Source organism: Leucopleurus acutus (genome assembly GCF_964270905.1).
Source record: "Leucopleurus acutus genome assembly, chromosome: 9".
NCBI classification, from domain to species: domain Eukaryota; kingdom Metazoa; phylum Chordata; class Mammalia; order Artiodactyla; family Delphinidae; genus Leucopleurus; species Leucopleurus acutus.
In genome coordinates this window covers 96,551,615-96,570,103 of record NC_139144.1, presented here as the reverse complement: position 1 = coordinate 96,570,103, position 18,489 = coordinate 96,551,615, and the positions used below count along the sequence as shown (strand labels likewise).

Here is an 18,489-nt window from a genome sequence, read left to right as displayed (position 1 = left end):
TAGAGTGTCTCTCCCATCGTATCACACTTGCCTACACAACTCCTGCTTTTACCTCCCCCATCCAACCCGCACCACCCTACATTGCGAGTCCCTTCAGTGCAGGAGTCCTGTTATATTCACCGCTACATCCACGCTGTACGGCTGCATGGCATATAGCAGGTGCCCACATGGCCTCTGAGTGTAAAAAAGATGCCCAGGTTAATAGTAAACAGCCATAGAAGGTTAACAACAAACCAAAGAAAAAAAATGACCAAAGTGGAATACGTGCTCAGTAATCCACGGACATTAATAACTCAACAAAAAAAGGTCGAGTACAATAAACTGAAATTAAAATGCTCTCCTAAGTATCTCCTGAGACTTGGTGAGATGGGCATGGTGACTGAGAGATACACCTTGTTTAAAATAACTGCAACAGCAGTAACAATAGCCAGCATGTATTGAGCACTTGATTCAGTTACTATGTGCTAAGTAAGTTACATGTATTACTGTGTTCTTCACAGTAGGCCTATAAAAGTACAACTACTATTATCCCTGTTTTATTCACAGGAAAACAAAACAACAAAAATCAAAGGCATGGAAAGTTAAGAAACGCACCAGAGTTCACCCAGCTGCTCTTGAGTAAAGCAAAAATTCAAATGCAGGCTTTCTGACTGCACAGCCTTAAGTGAACTATTATGACAGACCACCATTTTCCCAAATGACTGGTACAGCAGAAAAACTAAAAAATGTCAAGATGTACACTTATTTGGACAAATAGGACCCTAAGGTCCGAAGCATGGCAGAGAGCTAATGGATGAAGGGTAAAGAGAGAAAAAGAAAAACTTCAGTATTGTGGATGCATGACCCTGACAGCCGAAAAAGCTACACATCATCCTATCACAGACTGTGGGACTAGCACAGGGGCCAAGTATAGTAGTTTTGAGAGGGGACTTCAATGTTGTTGGTGCCTACCAAAAGTCTCACTCTCTAAAAAGTTCAACTGAACAACACACATTTACAAAGCCCTAAAATGTCACTGTGCTCAGCCGAACTGGACAAGAGCAAAAGGGTAGTCTGAGTAAAAGACAACACTGCCTTCAAGAATTACACGATATCTTTCGGGAACAATGAGAAACTACCACTAATTTCCCCTAAATGAGCTGCAAAGGTTAGACTGAAACGCAGTTGGCAATGACAAGTAATCCCCAAAACAGCCACAGAACCATGTCTTTGGTGTTTTCAGATGTCTTTGGACTGATCAATCTGTCCGATTTTCAAGAAATGGATGACTCTCTGAGAACTGCACCTCGCAGCAAATAGTGGATCTTATCTGGGCTGGTCTTTAAAGTCAACCATTCTGGGTTGTGTACGTTTATTAAGAGAATACAAGAAAAAAAAAAAAAGAAATGAAGTGTTTAAGCATGAGATGTTATGATACAGATAATGCGTGAAAAAAATGCATGAAAGAATATCTTGTTCACCTCTAACACATGAAGTGATACTAGCTTAACATGAATGAGGAGAGCAAGCCTGGCTTGGAAATAATGGAAAGATTTTTTTCCCCAAAAATGTAAAGAGCTTTATTTACTTCTTCTTATAAAGGTAATATATACTCAATGCTAAAAAAAAAAAAAAAAAAAAAAATTACAAAATTGTAAAAAATAAGGAAAATCATACATAATCTTCTCAGAGATCATCAGAGCATTTTGATTTTTCTCCTTCCAGACTCTTCTAAGTATATATTTATATCAATTACTTTTTTTCAAATATGGGAGTAACACCACACATGCTGTTTGATACTTTTGCTCCCACACTTCCATGTATCATACTCATCTTTCTACCTAACCCAGAATCCCAAAATCAAAGTCACAGGGCAGTTTTCTGCAGGTACATTCCCTGACACCGTAAGAACATGAAAAAAGGAAATGCAGGACACAAAACTTGGACTAGAAGACCCCTACGGTCTGTTACTGCTATCAGATTCCACAGGTCTACTCTGAGACTAGGCTCGGAACAGTAGAAAGTTTCTCAGGAGACGGGGCTGCCTGCGGGGGGAGGGCAGAGTTTATGCTCCCACAGCCTGCCTGGTTGTGGACCCCGGGTCTGCAGTATCACACGCACGCTGAGGCCTCTGCACTGAACACCTGACTCTGAAAGCCCTGCTGCCCAGCCTCAGAGCCTCTCAAGCAATCTCCAGTGGGAGTCTGCAGAAGAGCCCCTCGGCTCGCGGGGATCCTGGAGGACACACGCTTCTTCTGCCCCTGCACCCTGGACTCAGAATCGCTTGGGGTTGGTAATTAAGCAGTTTTGTTCACCATGTCACTTTCCCAAAGCACAGATTCATCACTCAGTTTAAACAGGAATACTAATCCGCATTAACTTCTCACAACTTTGAAGGAGCATAAAAGTACCTTTGCTGAGGAAAAAATTAAAAGTTGCCCAAAAGACAAATTTTATCTACTTTACAATTTTGCTTAAGGAATGTGGCGTAAAGGAGTGAGGACTACGTCACCAGTTTTAATGTGGGAACTCAAGAGAGCAGACTTAATGTGCTGACTAATGGTCCCAGCTACAGGAAAAAAAGAAAAAGATGGTTGAAAAAAAAAATTAAAATTTAAAAATAAATAAAGATAGCTGATATGAGGAAACAGTAATTAATTTTCTACTGTTCCTGGGCGAAAGAAAGGATAAAGCTAAGGAACTCCATTTTTCCTTAAACAAGCTGTGAGTACAAAATGCTGCTGATGTGTGCAGAAAATACCTTAAAACAAAAAGTCAAGGGTCCATAAAATAGCATGTGAATTCTGAACCTGTTAAAGTCCAGCAGGGTCTAAGCTACAGTTAGCACCACACTCTCTCAGGCAGAGGGGAGAGAACATGTAGAAGTACAAGATGCATTAAAAAACTGAATTTGTTTTATGTAATCTTTACTAGTAAATTACTAGTACTCTGTCAGAATCTTATAATAAAGGTAACTGTGCATACACAATTGTACACAGTATGTACAACAAGAGACCATGTAGAAAAATAAGAGGAAAATGTCATACCTGGGGCGCTAACCTAGAGAGGCAGGGACTCCCCTGAGAGTCTGTATGAGACTAAAAGGACAGAGAATGGGGTTTAGAAAGATAGAAAATAGTGAAACCAGAGCCTATGTCATCACCTGGAGATGGACTACTTCATCCCTAGTTATACTTTAGGTCTTTACTGCTAGTAAACTCTGTTTCACAAATGCTACTAGTGAAATTGTCCAAAAACAGAAGACGTGAATAATGTAGGTTCATCTTGAAGCTATTTAGATTAGATATTAACCACTGTTCAGCAAGCCCCTACAATTTAGGCTAAAGCTTAATATCCCGTTGGGATCATTCATGTGTCAACATTTATTGCCTATTCTGTGCCAAGCAATGGTTAAGACGCAGGTACATAAAGAAGATACAGTTCTTGCCTTCTAGTCTATAAACCAAACAGATAAGGAAATCAGTATTTACAACCATGGGATACATGTATGACGTACAGCAATGCTCAATAAACACTGAGTAGCTAAATCAATACTATAATAGAAGTGTGCACAAAAAGGGGGGGGGGGGCTTCCGAAAGGACAGTTATCCCTCTGCCATAACACGGATGACCCTAACAGTTCACTATCTTGTATACTTATACACAGAAACTGTCTCTTAAAGAATAAAAAACTAGTGAATACCATAACATACAGGAGCTACCAAGGTTCATGACACGAAAAGGGGAAGGAGAACAGCAGTCAGGAAAAATATTATCACTCATTTTACATAGAGTATTTTAATTCTTGTCTTCAGAAACTATAAAGACTATCAAGATTTGGAAACGAGACTGTACCAAACAATGGCCAAAGAAGAATCGTCCGTTCTATGCCTTCTCTTTCGTCTGGTCACTCAGAAATATGATGTTATCTGTAAAGAAGCCAAAGCATAAATGTTATTTTTAGAATGCCTCCTCCATCTCATTTAATCATTCCCCTCTACCACATACATATTTTAGTGCTATTCACTGAAAAGACTTTAGACAAATTCTCAAAATATTATGTTCTTGCTATATTGCTTGCTATGTCCTTGAGAGGTATATACAATAGGCATAATGGAGCTAAAAGCTGGGCTTCAACCGTTTATCAACAGCTCAGACCTTGTGAGAAAAGGTGGGATACTTCTCATCTTCCCTGAAGATAGCTAAGGTCTTCTCAGTGATAACTTTCTACAGAAGAGCTAGTCACAAATTCTGATGCTTGCAGTGCTCAGACAGATGCCATTAAACTGGGGAGCACATCCTCACAGAGAAAAGGATCCCGGCAACACAGTCCACAGGCTGGAGGGATGGAGGAAGGACAGGGTTCAACAAACAGCCCCAGCGCACAGACAGACTTATTTATGTTTTTTAAGTCTGAACACTTATACAGAACACATTTTATTTTTAAATTTTAAAACAGAATGAGTTTTATATATTCACTCTTGAGAAAATTTTTACTATCAGTATTTCACAGAGAACATTTTTATCCAAAAACATCAGACATTGCTCTTAAAATATTGTGCAGAAAGAGTTAGTTTAGGACAAGCAAAGGAAAAGAAGTAGTATCTCCCGTATAACACCGAAAGATCTACATTCTTAAAACTTCAGAATTATTCAAAAACGGTTGTTATATAGTAATTGAATATTTGTTGACGACTGTAGTCTTCTAAAACTAGAATGTTTTAGAACAGAATGGTTAGTATAAGAGATTATCAGAATTGACATCACTGTGTAAAAAAGACAAGCGTGCCACCTGCTGGTGGTTATTTTTAAGCTACATTGATCCAAAGGAGAAAAAAATATGGCCTATAAAACAGATAAGCCAAATTAAAACTCTATTCTCTTCCATTCTAATGTCACTAAAGACCAGTTCAATTTTACTATTAGCCATAAACCTATGTTAACTGCTTAAGCATTCATGCTAGTGAATACTGGTGACAAGAAAAAAAAAAAAGGCTGATAATTTGAAATGCTTCTGTTTGGCCTGGTTTATAACAATTCAAAATCTGCCCTCACAATAGGTTTACAGTTTACAGTGGAATATGAAAGTGTTGAATGCTTCATAAATACATGATCAATAGATTTTAAACTGTCAACTATTTTATGAGAAAGCTTGATCTTCCACTGCTGAAATCACAGGGGTAGCTCTATACCATATACAGGTCTAGAAAAAAATTTTTGAATAGGTAGATACATCTGGAGGCTTGACCCAAGGAGGAACAGGGCAGGCAGGAAGTAATTTACTGTCACAACACTCAAGAATTATGAAAGCAAACCAGTCAGAAAAAACCTCATCTAAGTTATCAAGGTCAGTATACTTTCAAAGAAACCAGTAAGAAAATATACCATTATTATTTACAACAAATTATAATTTATCCATATGGCACAGTAGTTAAGACAAACTCTGGAGCAAGTGAAAAGAGAAAGATAAGAGAAAAATCTGTCAATTAGGAGACTTAAGTTGTCAGACTTTTCGCCTCCAGAATTGTGCGAAAATTCATTTCTGTTGTTTATAAAAAGAAAATAAGAGACACTTAAGATACATATAAACCATGTAATATGATGTATGGACTGGTATTTATGAAGCAGTCAAAGAAATTTCAATACTATGACATCTGGTAAAAAAAATTTAACAATAATTTCTTAATATTAGGTGTGATAATAGCACTATAGTTATGTTTTAAAAAGGAATCTATCTTTCAGAGATACCTACTGAAATATTTATGGATGATATAATGTCTGAGATTCCCTCAAAATAATCCAGGTGGGGGAAAAGGGGGCTGGGTCATAGATGAAATAATATTGGCCATCTGTTGATAACTGTTAAAGCTGCATGATGGGAGTTTTCGTTTCTTACTATTCTCTCTCCTTTTGTGTATGTTTGACATTTTCCATAACAAAAAAATTAATTTTTAAATGATATCTAATTTGGGCATACCTCAGAAGTTCATAAATATTGAGATAATACTATAATACAAGTTCTTTTATTCCCATCTACTTATTTATCAAAACAAGGTTTCTCAGTTTTTATATTGATAAAAAACAAGAAAACAGAATGAATACTTTTTTAGCAATTTATCCAAAAGGCAAAAAATGCATCATCTATCTCATTAAGATACATTTTCAATAAAATTTTAGTTTGTATACATATATACTAAAGTTGTTTTGGTCAATTATGTTCTAAAAACAACTGTAATGATAACCCAATTCAAGGAGAAACCTAACATTTAGAGCTCTACTGTTGCAGAATTTTTTTTAATATTTTTAAATTTCTATTTATGCATGTACTTTTATTACAGTTAATTGAATGTATGACAAGAGTCTTGATTATACAATATATTAAGGTACACTTCTGAGGAGAAAATGAAATTGAAAAACAAGTTCAGAGAAAAGGGAATAATGTAAAATTTCCAAATGTTGAGGAGTTTGTATCTTTTTTAATGATGATGGATACCAAATAGCTATAATATTTAGATCCATTAATACCTTTAAGAGTAACATAATTTTATATTAAAAAAATTTAATGTCAACTTAAACATGTCCAAAGGGGTATATTATTTTCAAAATTCTTGTAGAATTTTCAGAAAAGTTTAAAACTCTGTTCTAGAGCATATCTTCTTAACCTCCTGAAGCTTCCATGTGTCCATCTTTTCTATGTTGTTTTGTATTTTGTTTAATGAGAACAAAAGGAATTTAAAACAAAATTATCATGTTAAGTACCAAACAGGTTCTGCACAAATGTCTAACGCCACTCACTTTAGTATAACTCTGTCTCGACACATGCTTTTCCCTGTTTAGGCCATGTCCTTCAAAGACACTAAAGGTTTTCTAAGTCCAAATAGTAAGTACTGGCATAGACAGTTCAACTGATAAGTTACTTGTGAACTAAAACTGTGAGTACAGAGATAATTTTCTAAAGGAAGAGATAAATGTAGAAACCTGGAGCAAGCCCACAAACCTCACTTGGAATTCTCCTGGTGAAGGCCTTACAATCTCATTGGCATCAGTACTAACAGCCTCAGGTAAAGTTACAACATAGCCAAGCTTTCAAAAACGGAAAGGAGAAAAAAAAAACAAAACAGAATAGCTATTATCACAAGAGCCTTACCAGCTATAATTGTTGTTGCTTGTCGTCTCACATTATTTTTATCCATATATTCACCATAGTCTACTTTCCCTTCCACATAAATTCGAGACCTGATATAAATAAAATTTACAGTTTTTAGTCTGGAGATTCTAATGTACTTTACAGGAGAGCGTCAGGTTAGAGAGGGTAAGTATACATTAAGGATGAAACAGATAATCATACAGAACCTCATTTTTGCTCCCACTTCTCATAATTCAGAAGTAAGAGTACTGAAACAGAGAGTTCCCTTGTGGCCTAGTGGATTCCTAAGGAATGCTAGCTCTAGGATTCCAGGCTTTCACTGCCAAGGCCCAGGTTCAATCCCTGGTCAGGGAACTGAGATCCCACAAGCCACGTGGTACAGCCAAAAAGAAAAAGTAGTGAAACAGAATGTGCACAGACTTGCCACACATAGGAAAAAAGACAATGTTTTCATCCTTGAGCTAACTGTGGTCCTTATGAAAGTTAAAACAAAACAAAACAAAAAAAACTGTTCAAAATTTTAAGTCAAAATTAAAAAAAAAAAGCAACCTTAAGACCATGAAGAGCAACCTAGTGGCATCCTTTAAATCTCTATGGTTAATTTCCAATGTGTTATTTTCTGTCACCGCTGATTTTGGATTCTCTAACAGATTTGTAGATTTTTTCATTTATTTTTTAGTTAGTTCCTTTCTATATTAAGGTTCATAAACTTACTCTCAAAAGACTTAGATTACTAAAATGCAAAATTTTCAGCTTTAGTATTTCACTCAGAGTTAATTACTAAGACTATGCTGCACTCTCTAGAAGGCTGAACTAGAAGACAACTGTAACTCTGATTTCAAAGAGTAGAAAATGGCCATAATGACACCAATTTTCAGAGTCTAACACCACCAAAAATGTACAATACAGAACATAGACAAGACTGGTAAAATGACTGGGTGCCAAAGGGAACAGTCACACAGATTCATCAATCAGTAGGTGAAATTGCATATAGACATTTTCCTTGAAATTTCCTATGTTTATATGTGTATAGATGCACATATCATACAGACATGACAACGGAGGTATATATGAAGAAAAGGTATGCACTTATTTTAAAAAAATAGAAATTTTAGTTACTGCTGAAATTATTTTACATGAAATGTTTTATTTCTATAAAACAAGTACATTTCTAAACATACTATGACTACAACTGCTGTTAAACACATCCTCTTGTCCTTCTGTGGGTTTGGAAAAGATACTTTTTATACATAATCAATCCAAGCATTCCAAAAGGGAACTACTAAGTTGACATAAAATTATCAAATATGAAATAACTGCTGTGAATATTACCATAATACCTCACTGGGTCAGGCTTCCGACATTCCAGACCCTCTGTTAGGCCATCGTGTGATGCCAACAGGCACGACATCTGCCTTCAGGATCGCTGGCCATGGAGACACTTGCTCACGTGGTACTCGGTACCCTTTGCCTTCTCTCTTACCTCATCAGCTCCATTTAAGTACACATCCTCTTTGCCCTAAAGTATAAGTTCTTAAAAGGCTAAACCATGTTAAAACCTTTAAATTAGTCACACATGGCAATGCGCTATGTTTATAGTATTAAGCATTGCATGAATACCTCTTGGGTTAACACAGAGTAATTAGTGGTACTACATAAATAAAGGAGCTACGCAGTCCATAAGAACACGTTACCAGTTTCTTAAACCAGTGGTCCCCAACCTTTCTGGCACCAGGGACTGGTTTCGTGGAGACAATTTTTCCCTGGACAGGGGTGGAGGGGGGGGTGGGTGGGTGGCTCGGGTGGTAACGCGGGCCATGGGCAGCGGCAGGTGAAGCTTCGCTGCTCGCCCACCGCTCACCTCCCGCTGTGCGGCCCAGGGCCTAACAGGCCGTGGACCAGGACCGGTCCGTGGCCCGGAGGCTGGGGACCCCTGTTTTAAACCATTCAATCTGTAAGATCCTTCCTTCCTCAACTTACCCCTTTTTCACATACTGATATGCCACATCTCTCAGGCCTGGTCGGAATACTGAAATTCTGTGCCACGTTGTCTTTTGACTGACATCACCTAAATCACAATAGGGAATGTGGTTACAAATGCAAAAGACAAGTGCCAAAGGACAACATGTCCCAGCAAAACCAATCCACGATTTCTAAAAGAGCAGAACAGAATTAGAGAAGGTCCTTTCTAAAAGTATCTAATTAGGTAATTCACAATAAATAATACCTATTTACTGCTGATAAAATTAAGCGCCCGGGTTTTTGTACTCACCTATTTGGTGTGTTTCATTTTCCCCTGATCGCCACATCTCATTTGTTGCTAGAGAAAATATTGTGACTGGGTTTTTTCCTTCTACCTGTCTCATGACAGGGTCCTGACCTACTCGACCAAGTAACTGCACACGATTCAGAGCTGAAAGGCAATGTGTAGATAAAACGAGACTGAGAGAAATGTCTAGGGAGGAACAGCTACAAACACTACTCCAACTTCAGTCTTGGCATTAAGCAAAACCCAAGTTCTAGAAGGTTTGAAAGTAAGTTGAAGGGGAAAATAGACAGAGGTTGGGAGGGAAAAAGGATTGGCAAGAAAGAAGAAAATATTCAGAGGAAGTAGCCCCACAAAACAAACGTTAAGCTCTTTATCTAAATTCTTCTTTTAAATACCTAAAGAAACTTCTTTAAACTGTAGAGTTAAAAGAACAAATCTGAATATCTTTATAAACACAAGGGACTATTTCTGTGAAACAACAGCTTTCACAAACATTCACTTCTTCAGCCAAATACCACATACCCTTGGAAGACTTAGATAACCAAATAGGACTCAAGGAAATTCTTTGGCAGGAAAGTGACAAGAGTGAGTAAAAACTGACTGGTAAAGGAAGAAGGGCCCAATTTACAGGAGCCCTGCAGCCCTGCAGCCTGGTGGGGCAAGGCCAAGATCTGAGAGGCAAATGTGAGTCAAGAGCGTGATGATTAATAGATTATAACCCAACGAATACACCTCTTGTGCAACACTGAGAATATTAGCATACTGCTATAAATAACACGCTTTAAACTTGGAAATCAGCTGCTACTTACATCTTTCAAGAACCAAACTGCCAGCTATTTCAGACTCATGTCTCACAAACTGATGAAGGACCTAAAGTGGAACAAATAAGTAAAACAGCTTTAATCCGGGGGGAAAGGCAAATACCAACAGAAGACCCAGTCACACGTGGTCACCATCTAGTCAGCAGCTCCTATGGCACACATCCACCCAAGACAAGAGGTGTGCCCATCACACAGAGCCAGGAGGACCATGCAAACACTTAAGCCTACTGCAGAAGCCCACAGGCACACAGGAGGTACTACACAGTATACCCAAGAGAGTTCATTTACAGTCCTCTCCCGCTTCTTTTGTGGCAATCTTCCTGATTACGGTGCCTCTGTGTTTGTACACAAAAGGTAAATAAATACATGTTGGAAAAAGTCATGCTTTTGACAGACCAAAAAAAAAGTCTAAGATAAACAAACATGACTCTTTGATAAAGTGCAAAGATATGCCTGCGCAAATTGGTCTGTCAGACAAAGGGAATCACTGCCATGTAACAGCAGCACTCGATAACAACAGCTATCATTGCTGAGTACCCGCTAACTGCTTTACCTCTCATCAATTATTCCTCAGACTAAATCTATAAACTATGTAAAATTACCACCACTTTATAGAAGAGAAAAATGAAGTTCAAAGAGACAGAGTAACTTGCCTAAAATCCTACAGGAAGTAAGTGGCAAGTCACGCCGAGATCCCAGGGCCGTCTGACCCCAAGGCTGCTGCTTTTCCCACTGCCCTCTGCTGCCTCTTTAAGGACATTCTGTGTAAGGGCTACTGCAAAGATATGAGGACACATCACTGGGAACATCACTGGGTTCAGAGACCTAACCATTACATCAGAGAAACATGTGTCAAGTGGTGGCACTGTTAATAAGCGACCAATTAAAACAATACCCACTCCAGGGGTGGTACTTCTGGCTATGGAATCCTGGCGCTATGTTTGGGAGCAGAGAGTGGGTACGAAAATAAAAATGTGAGTTACAACATATTAAAGATCAGACTGCTAACTGCTACCTGTGTCATGATTCCAGAAAGGTGCTCATCTGAGCGCTCACATGAGCCAGAGCGCCTAAGTTTCATGCAACAACAGTCTGCCTCATTGGGGGCACACAAAACTCAAGACCTACCGGAGGAGCAGAAATGGGCAAAGAATTAATTTAACTGGGATACTTTTTTAAATTAAACATTTAACTCTTTTATACACAGCTTTAAAGATATCGTAACAATGTAGAATCGTGTATTAAGACAGGAATAGCTTTTCCATGCTTCACATTTCAACACATGAAAAAGTATACGTTTCAAAAGTACGTATAAGTTAGTACGGATCCAAGAATATAGGGCCAACGCTACAGCAGAGCGGGGGAAATAGGAACAGGTTTCACAGAGGAATTGCTTCTTCCTTATCTTCACAAGATGAGTGCGAGAGGGGTTCTAAAGGAGAATCTATAGCACTTGGTGCCCAGATGAGCTTAAGCAAGCAAAAAGGGGTCTAGGCTGGCTCAAGGCTGGCGAGGCTGGCTGAGGAGATCAGGGGAGGAGTCTGACTGGGTGACATGAGAAGCAATCCTGGACCTGGTAAACGTGTGGTGATGCTGAGACCTCACCTGCTCTCATCAGCACAAGGAGTAAGGGCGGGGTGGGGAGGCAAGCTGACAACACATGAGGCACGTGGTCAGAAAAGAAACCACCTGTCTTATTAAAGATAATAATAAAAAAAAGCTGGAACAACGGTTCTCATAGTCTGCAGATCAACAACGACCTTCAATGCTCTCTAACTGATCTACGTGCAAGTAGCACATGTTTTTAAAAGTAATTATTCCCATTATACATGTGAACACACTAGAGAAGTTTCGTTTTGCTTTAGTGAACATTATTTACCCAAGTAAAATCTGTCCCCAGCCCTCATGTCAAATAAGTACACCAAGGTGTGTGGGCTCAAAGGACTTTTGCCTCTGCAGGCAAAAGCCTAAAGAAATTTGATCACTATGGCTTATAGTAACACATCCCAACACTAATACGAAGAAGTGATTACCTGCACTGCAGGTCTTCGAAACATGGCTTCTATTTCCTTTTCTTACAATCTAACCTTTAATCTTTTCCTGAAGAAAAAAGAGATCAATTAAGTCCTACAGCAAGAATATGAATTCACTGAGTCTAAGTGCCTAACTGCAGCCACGACTTTTACGCAACCCACCTTTAGACCGTACCGCATCAACAGCCCTGCACAGGGGACGGGAAGGACTCCCTTCTGCTCCCAGAAAGCCCCTCTCGCACTTTCATGCCTCTTTGATCCCCCTTAACTTCCTCCTCCTCCAACCCACACCAAAAAATCCTGATTCTATCCCCATTTCCGTTCCACTGTCTTCTCAAATTTTATTAAAATGCAAGTTCCCTTCGGGCAGGGACTTCTGTCGGACTTACTCACTGTTACACCCAATACCCCTAAAAGTTCCTAAGACATAGTAAGGGCTCAATAAATATTAAAATGTTAGCACGGGGCTTCAATCTGAAACGTGTGGCCGTAAAAACTACCGCCTCCAACCCCGTCACCAAAGACCAAGGAGATCCCTGGGCTTCGCCGCCTCACCGCCGAGATGTGCGGGCGCCCCTTCTCCAAGATGACGCTCCCAACCAACAACGTAAAGGAATTGAGAGGGGCGACGAAACCACGGAGTCCTCTGCGCGAGGGAGAAGACAAGGTCCACACACCGACACAGTACCGCCTCCAGGACCTATGCAAAGCCTTCCACCCCTTCTCCCTCCCTCACCTGAAGCTCAGGCTCCGACAGCTTCCAGGCAGGAACTCATTTCCGGTTGCTGCTGGGACGCAAGACTCGCGAGAAGAAGGAGGAACGGAAATCCCGCTGCTGCGTCGTAGAAATGAGGCCGACCGGCGCCGCGGGAAGCACGTCGCCTTAACGCGGTAATTCCGAGAGCTTCCTTCTGGGCGGAAGCGAATGAGTCAACGCCGCCAAGTGGTTCAGGTAACCTATTTGCAGGTTTGTAGCGAAATGAAATTACTATTTGAAGAGGTTCCCGGCCCGGGACTCGTCAGGGTGGACCAAACAAAGGCTAGCTGCGCCTCTGGAAAAAACTAGAAAGGTTCAGGCCTCCAAAAGCAAGAAGAAAAAAACAAAACAACAAAAACAAACAAAAAACGGAAAAAGTAGAGAAAGAGCCGAAAGCGCAAAATTTAAGGGTCACCAAAAAAATGGGAATCAAAATAAATAGTAATGCAATGTTTTCAAAAGTCAGAATTAAGGCAAAAAATTCGTGAATAAAATATGAAAAATTTTATTAAATACAGTATCTGAGCCAGATAGGATCCTAAGGCACCAGGAAAAAGTGTGCCCCTATATACAAGTTTTTATGTATTTAAAAAAAACTTTCCAAGAACATTAAAGTACTTGAAGAAATATTGAACATCTGAAAATTAGGTGTATTAAAACTAACAACGGTGCTTTAAGGTTAAATATTTTGCTTTTACCAAAAACATAATTTTACCTTCCTGGCTTTAATAGAAGTAAACTGACTGATAGTATTTTCAAAATCTACTTCTTTGCTTACTTTATTTCCAATTGCAAGAGTTGCCGTGCCTGATCATTTTTCCTGAGGAAGTGGCATTAACTTCAGCTTACTGAACTTGCCTTTCTTTAGAATTCTGATATTTTGTTAATTGTGGATTTTTCATTAATTTTAATATCTTAAAATTATTGCATTAAAGTAGCATTAATCTTGAATGCTGGGTTTGTTGGCCCCCCTTAAATTTTGTCTTGTTCCCCCTAATCCTGGCCTTGGTAAGGAAAAGGGGATTAGAGGCCCATAGACTGCAGAATACAGGCCAGAGGGAGCCTCCCCAGGCCTGTCCATCACCTGGTTCTGGTACTGTCCAGCTTCTAGAAAAGGTACCCTCCACATTATTCTAATAAGCAAATCTCCTCCTCAGGACCCTACTTAAAACCTTTCAATGGCCCATTCTTGCCCTAAAAGGAAAAAGCACGAACTACTTCATGTGGTTTCCAACACATACCCTAACTCACTCTTAAGAGTATGACTTACTACTTGGTATATTTACTGACGCTTACCTCTGTTTTACTTCCACCTTCAAGATGTTTAGTCCTGGAAACATACAATGTTATGCTGCCTTCAGGTCTTGCCCAGGCATTAATCATCCCACACTCCACTGTGTTACTACTGTAACATACCCTCTGATTTCCTATTTAAAAGTCCTATTTCCACTTGAGCTGTTGAGTCAAGTGAAAAACCAAATTCACCCTTTCCTTCAAAGCCAGTTTCCCCCTTCTCAGCTCCTTGTTTGTTTTAATGGTACCAAGATTCTCCCAGACTTGAAGTTTGGAATCATCTTTGACACATCTCACTGATCACCTGCATCTGTTCATCCATATCCAATCACTTGGCCCTAAAAGTTCTATCTTCATTAGGCCACAGATCTCTCCCTCTTTCTTTCTGTTCACAAACACTTTGGGGTAAGCAGAAAGCACCACGCAAATTGAAAATAGACACACCTTTGGCAAACTTTTATAACCTTATGAATAACATCTCAGTGGAGAATCTGGGCTAATCTGAATTCTCTCTCAGACAGGAGTTACCGATACACGTTCTCCTTAGACTGTTGGCTGGAGAAAGTTGCAAGTGCTGTTTTCCTTGACAAAGAAAAACATAGTAAGATGTATAATGTCATGGAAGAACAGAGTTAAAACATTTTCTTCTGTCATCAAATAGATCCTCCTTCACAATATGACAAATACTTCAGCATTGCTTTACTCTTCAGCATCAGAAATGTCCTTTCCACATACTTTCAAAATTCTCTACTCAAATCGTCTTTCCTTTGTTCTCCCATTTCACTTTCTTTACACACTCAGTCTATCTTGTATCAGAATTTAAATGCCCATGAAGGTGCCTCCTCTTCCCCATTGATTGTGAGCTCTTAGAGAACAGGGACCTTGTTGTGAATATCCAGTTGGCAATTATGCTTTAAACAAGAACAGGCCACAGGCCAGAACAGAGAAATAGAACCTAGAAGGATACTCAAATAGGCCTGAAATTAGAAAATTAAAAAAAGAAAAAGAATCTAGAAGAGTAGCTGAAATGTATTTTTTAATTAAACATACCACTTTTACAAGAATGTACAATTTGCATTTTGGTGAGGAATTCCTGAAACCTCTTCATGGTGTGCATATCCCTGCACACGCTCTAACATAATCATAAACTTTCTGTAGTTCATCCACAGACCCAGAAAGTACCTTCCCAATGCTGAGAAGTGGTGAAAGCATCATGGCTTTAATCAGTTACAATTACCCCTGGCAACAGTGGAATAATTCAGGGCTTTCATCCTTTACAAAGCTAGCTGAGAAAGAGACATGTCTATATGCCCAAGTCCACAAAGTTATCTTTGGCCTTGCCTTTTTTTTTTCCTTATGATAACAGATCAATTTTAATTCTAGCACCTGCAGCTATACAAGGGTGTGCATTATAAACTTCATGGAACTGTTGTACACATTCGATAAAGTGACAACTGTGCAATACCACTTAGTATCTCAAAATCAGGAACATACATTGGAATTGTTTAAACACAATCCACAGAATTAAAAACAAAATCAGAAGTCATCCACAGTTATACTCATTGTCAATTAAATGTTTTATCACTTACTACTCGATATAACAGTCAATATCTAGTAGGGGATATCGGAAGTGATTTCAGATTCTCATCCTGTTGTACTCTGTTGGGAAGGTTTCTTGAGTAGCTATGTGACTGGCCAAAGGTGGGTACAACTAGGACCAGAACAGCATGTAAGGTTCTACCACAGTTTCTGTAGTTTTCACTTTTTTTCCTTTGTCAGTGAAAAGTGAACAGTAAGAAATACTTATCTTTACATATATACATGGTATGCTGTGAAAGCATATTTGCTAAAAATATGGAACGCTTCACGAATTTGCGTGTCATCCTTGCACAGGGGCCATGCTAATCTTCTCTGTACAGCTCCAATTTTAGTATATGTGCTGCCAAAGCGAGCACTGGCCTTGCCTTTTTTTCCCCCCAAATTAAAAAAAGTCTCAGCTATAGGCATCAAGTGGTAGAGACCAGGGTTGGCAATGCTTTCTCACAGATAGGAAGCTTTGGACAATTTCAGTGCTGTAGAAGAACATTTTTTAGATATTTTAATCAAGTTTTCACTCTGCTTTTAAATCAGTTTTTCCTCAAGCCTCATAACTATTGGAAAATTACAGCACTTATTACTTAAACTGATTACTGTCACGTTTTACATTGATTCAAAAGCAATTTTAGCAATACTCCATAGTTACTATGGCTATTTTTTTGGTAAATTTTTGAATTTTATTTTATTTATTTTTTTATACAGCAGGTTCTTATTAGTTATCCATTTTATACACATCAGTGTATACATGTCAATCCCAATCTCCCAATTCATCCCACCACCACCACCATCCCCACCATTTTCCCCCTTTGGTGTCCATGTTTGTTCTCTACATCTCTGTCTATTTCTGCCCTGCAAACCAGTTCATCTGTACCATTTTTCTAGGTTCCACATATATGCGTTAACATACGATATTTGTTTTTCTCTTTCTGACTTACTTCACTCTGTATGACAGTCTCTAGATCCATCTACGTCTCTACAAATGACCCAATTTCGTTCCTTTTTGTGGCTGAGTAATATTCCATTGTATATATGTACCATACCTTCTTTATCCATTCATCTGTTGATGGGCATTTAGGTTGCTTCCATGACCTGGCTATTGTGAATAGTGCTGCAATGAACATTGGGGTGCATGTATCTTTTTGAATTATGGTTTTCTCTGGGTATATGCCCAGGAGGGGGATTGCTGGATCATATGGTAGCTCTATTTTTAGTTTATATAAGGAACCTCCGTACTGTTCTTCATAGTGGCTGTATCAACTTCCATTCCCACCAACAGTGCAAGAGAGTTCCCTTTTCTCCACACCCTCTCCAGCATTTGTTATTTGTAGATTTTCTGATGATGCCCATTCTAACTGGTGTGAGGTGATACCTCCTTGTAGTTTTGATTTGCATTTTTTAAATTTTTTAAAAAACTCAACCTGACAGTTTTTATGCAATTCAAGATTGACAGTATGGTTCATACAGAGATTTTTAAGATACTTAACTGTTCAGGCTGAAATGTTGACATTTAACTTTCAGTGTTCATCTTTCTACAGTTTTAGGTAAATAGCTTCTATAAATTGGTAGATGTGTTAGAGCTTAGTAAAGCACAGTAGTATTTCTTTATAAGATTTCTTTAACTCAAGATTGTCTGTTGGCGCCTTAACGTCAGTGTTCATGTTTAAGAAACAGAACTTCATGACTGAGGATGGAGTTTCTCACTGAGGCCAGGGGTCAACTTCCAACTGAAATGGAAGGGATTAAATTCTGAACCCATTGAGGATCCAGTCCCTCTCACACTCAGTGTCTGTGCAGCTGCCTGCTCTTTTGGTGACTTCCTGCTACTGTGGAGCCCAGCAGAGAGAAATGGAGAGAAACCAACAGTCTGGCATCAGGTCCATTCAGGTGCTAGAACAATCTTTGAGGAACGTAGTAGAGAAGGGGTCATAGGCCCTAACAGTAGTTGTCAATGCCTGAGAAGAAAAGTGTAACCACAGAATTGTGGGCTATACATTGCGTACTCTTAATAACATACCTGCTTATAAATCATAAAGTGTGGTTGACCTTGCAGCACTGTACCACAAGGGACATGGCTGGTGTCAGGGAGGCAAGAGATAAATTAACTCAGTTTTAAAACCTGAATAATCAACTATACTCCAATATAAAAAAATTAAAATTAAAAAAAATACATAAGAGTACAGGGGAAAAAAAACCTGAATAAAGACTCATTTTTTTAAATGTCAGTGGGCAATACAGAGCACTATACCCCACTTAACTGCATGGAAGAAATTGCTACTCCAAAACAGAAGAATGATGTGATGGTTTGTTCAATGATTTATTCAATTTGTTTGTTTGTTTGTTTTGTGGTACGCGGGCCTCTCACCGTTGTGGCCTCTCCCGTTGCGGAGCACAGGCTCCAGACGCACAGGCCCAGCGGCCATGGCTCACGGGCCCAGCCGCTCCGCAGCATGTGGGATCCTCCTGGACTGGGGCACGAACCCGTGTCCCCTGCATCGTCAGGCGGACTCCCAACCACTGCGCCACCAGGGGAGCCCGATTCATTCAATTTTAAAAACTTCTTAATTTGCTTTTAAAAATTAAGGGAAAAGAAGAAA

At 39.1% G+C, this 18,489-nt stretch overlaps 1 protein-coding gene across 3 annotated transcripts in view; it reads right to left on the bottom strand.

Moving 5' to 3' along the window:
• The window catches only part of SSBP1 (single stranded DNA binding protein 1), a 67,732-nt gene extending 54,176 nt beyond the window's left edge, over positions 1–13,556 (bottom strand). For 2 of the 3 annotated variants that reach the window (XM_082846996.1, XM_082846997.1), the window contains exons 1-7: positions 12,986–13,556; positions 12,250–12,316; positions 10,205–10,265; positions 9,399–9,539; positions 9,107–9,194; positions 7,127–7,215; positions 3,835–3,908 (exon numbers count right to left, since the gene is read on the bottom strand). In XM_082846996.1, coding sequence (XP_082703122.1) covers positions 3,865–3,908; positions 7,127–7,215; positions 9,107–9,194; positions 9,399–9,539; positions 10,205–10,265; positions 12,250–12,273 — 447 coding nt within the window. In that variant the 5' untranslated portion in view covers positions 12,274–12,316; positions 12,986–13,556 and the 3' untranslated portion in view covers positions 3,835–3,864. Of the gene's footprint in view, positions 1–1,180; positions 3,909–7,126; positions 7,216–9,106; positions 9,195–9,398; positions 9,540–10,204; positions 10,266–12,249; positions 12,317–12,804; positions 12,965–12,985 lie in introns of those variants that run through there. The other variant, XM_082846995.1, reaches the window with a different exon arrangement.
• Positions 13,557–18,489: the final 4,933 nt, after the last annotated feature.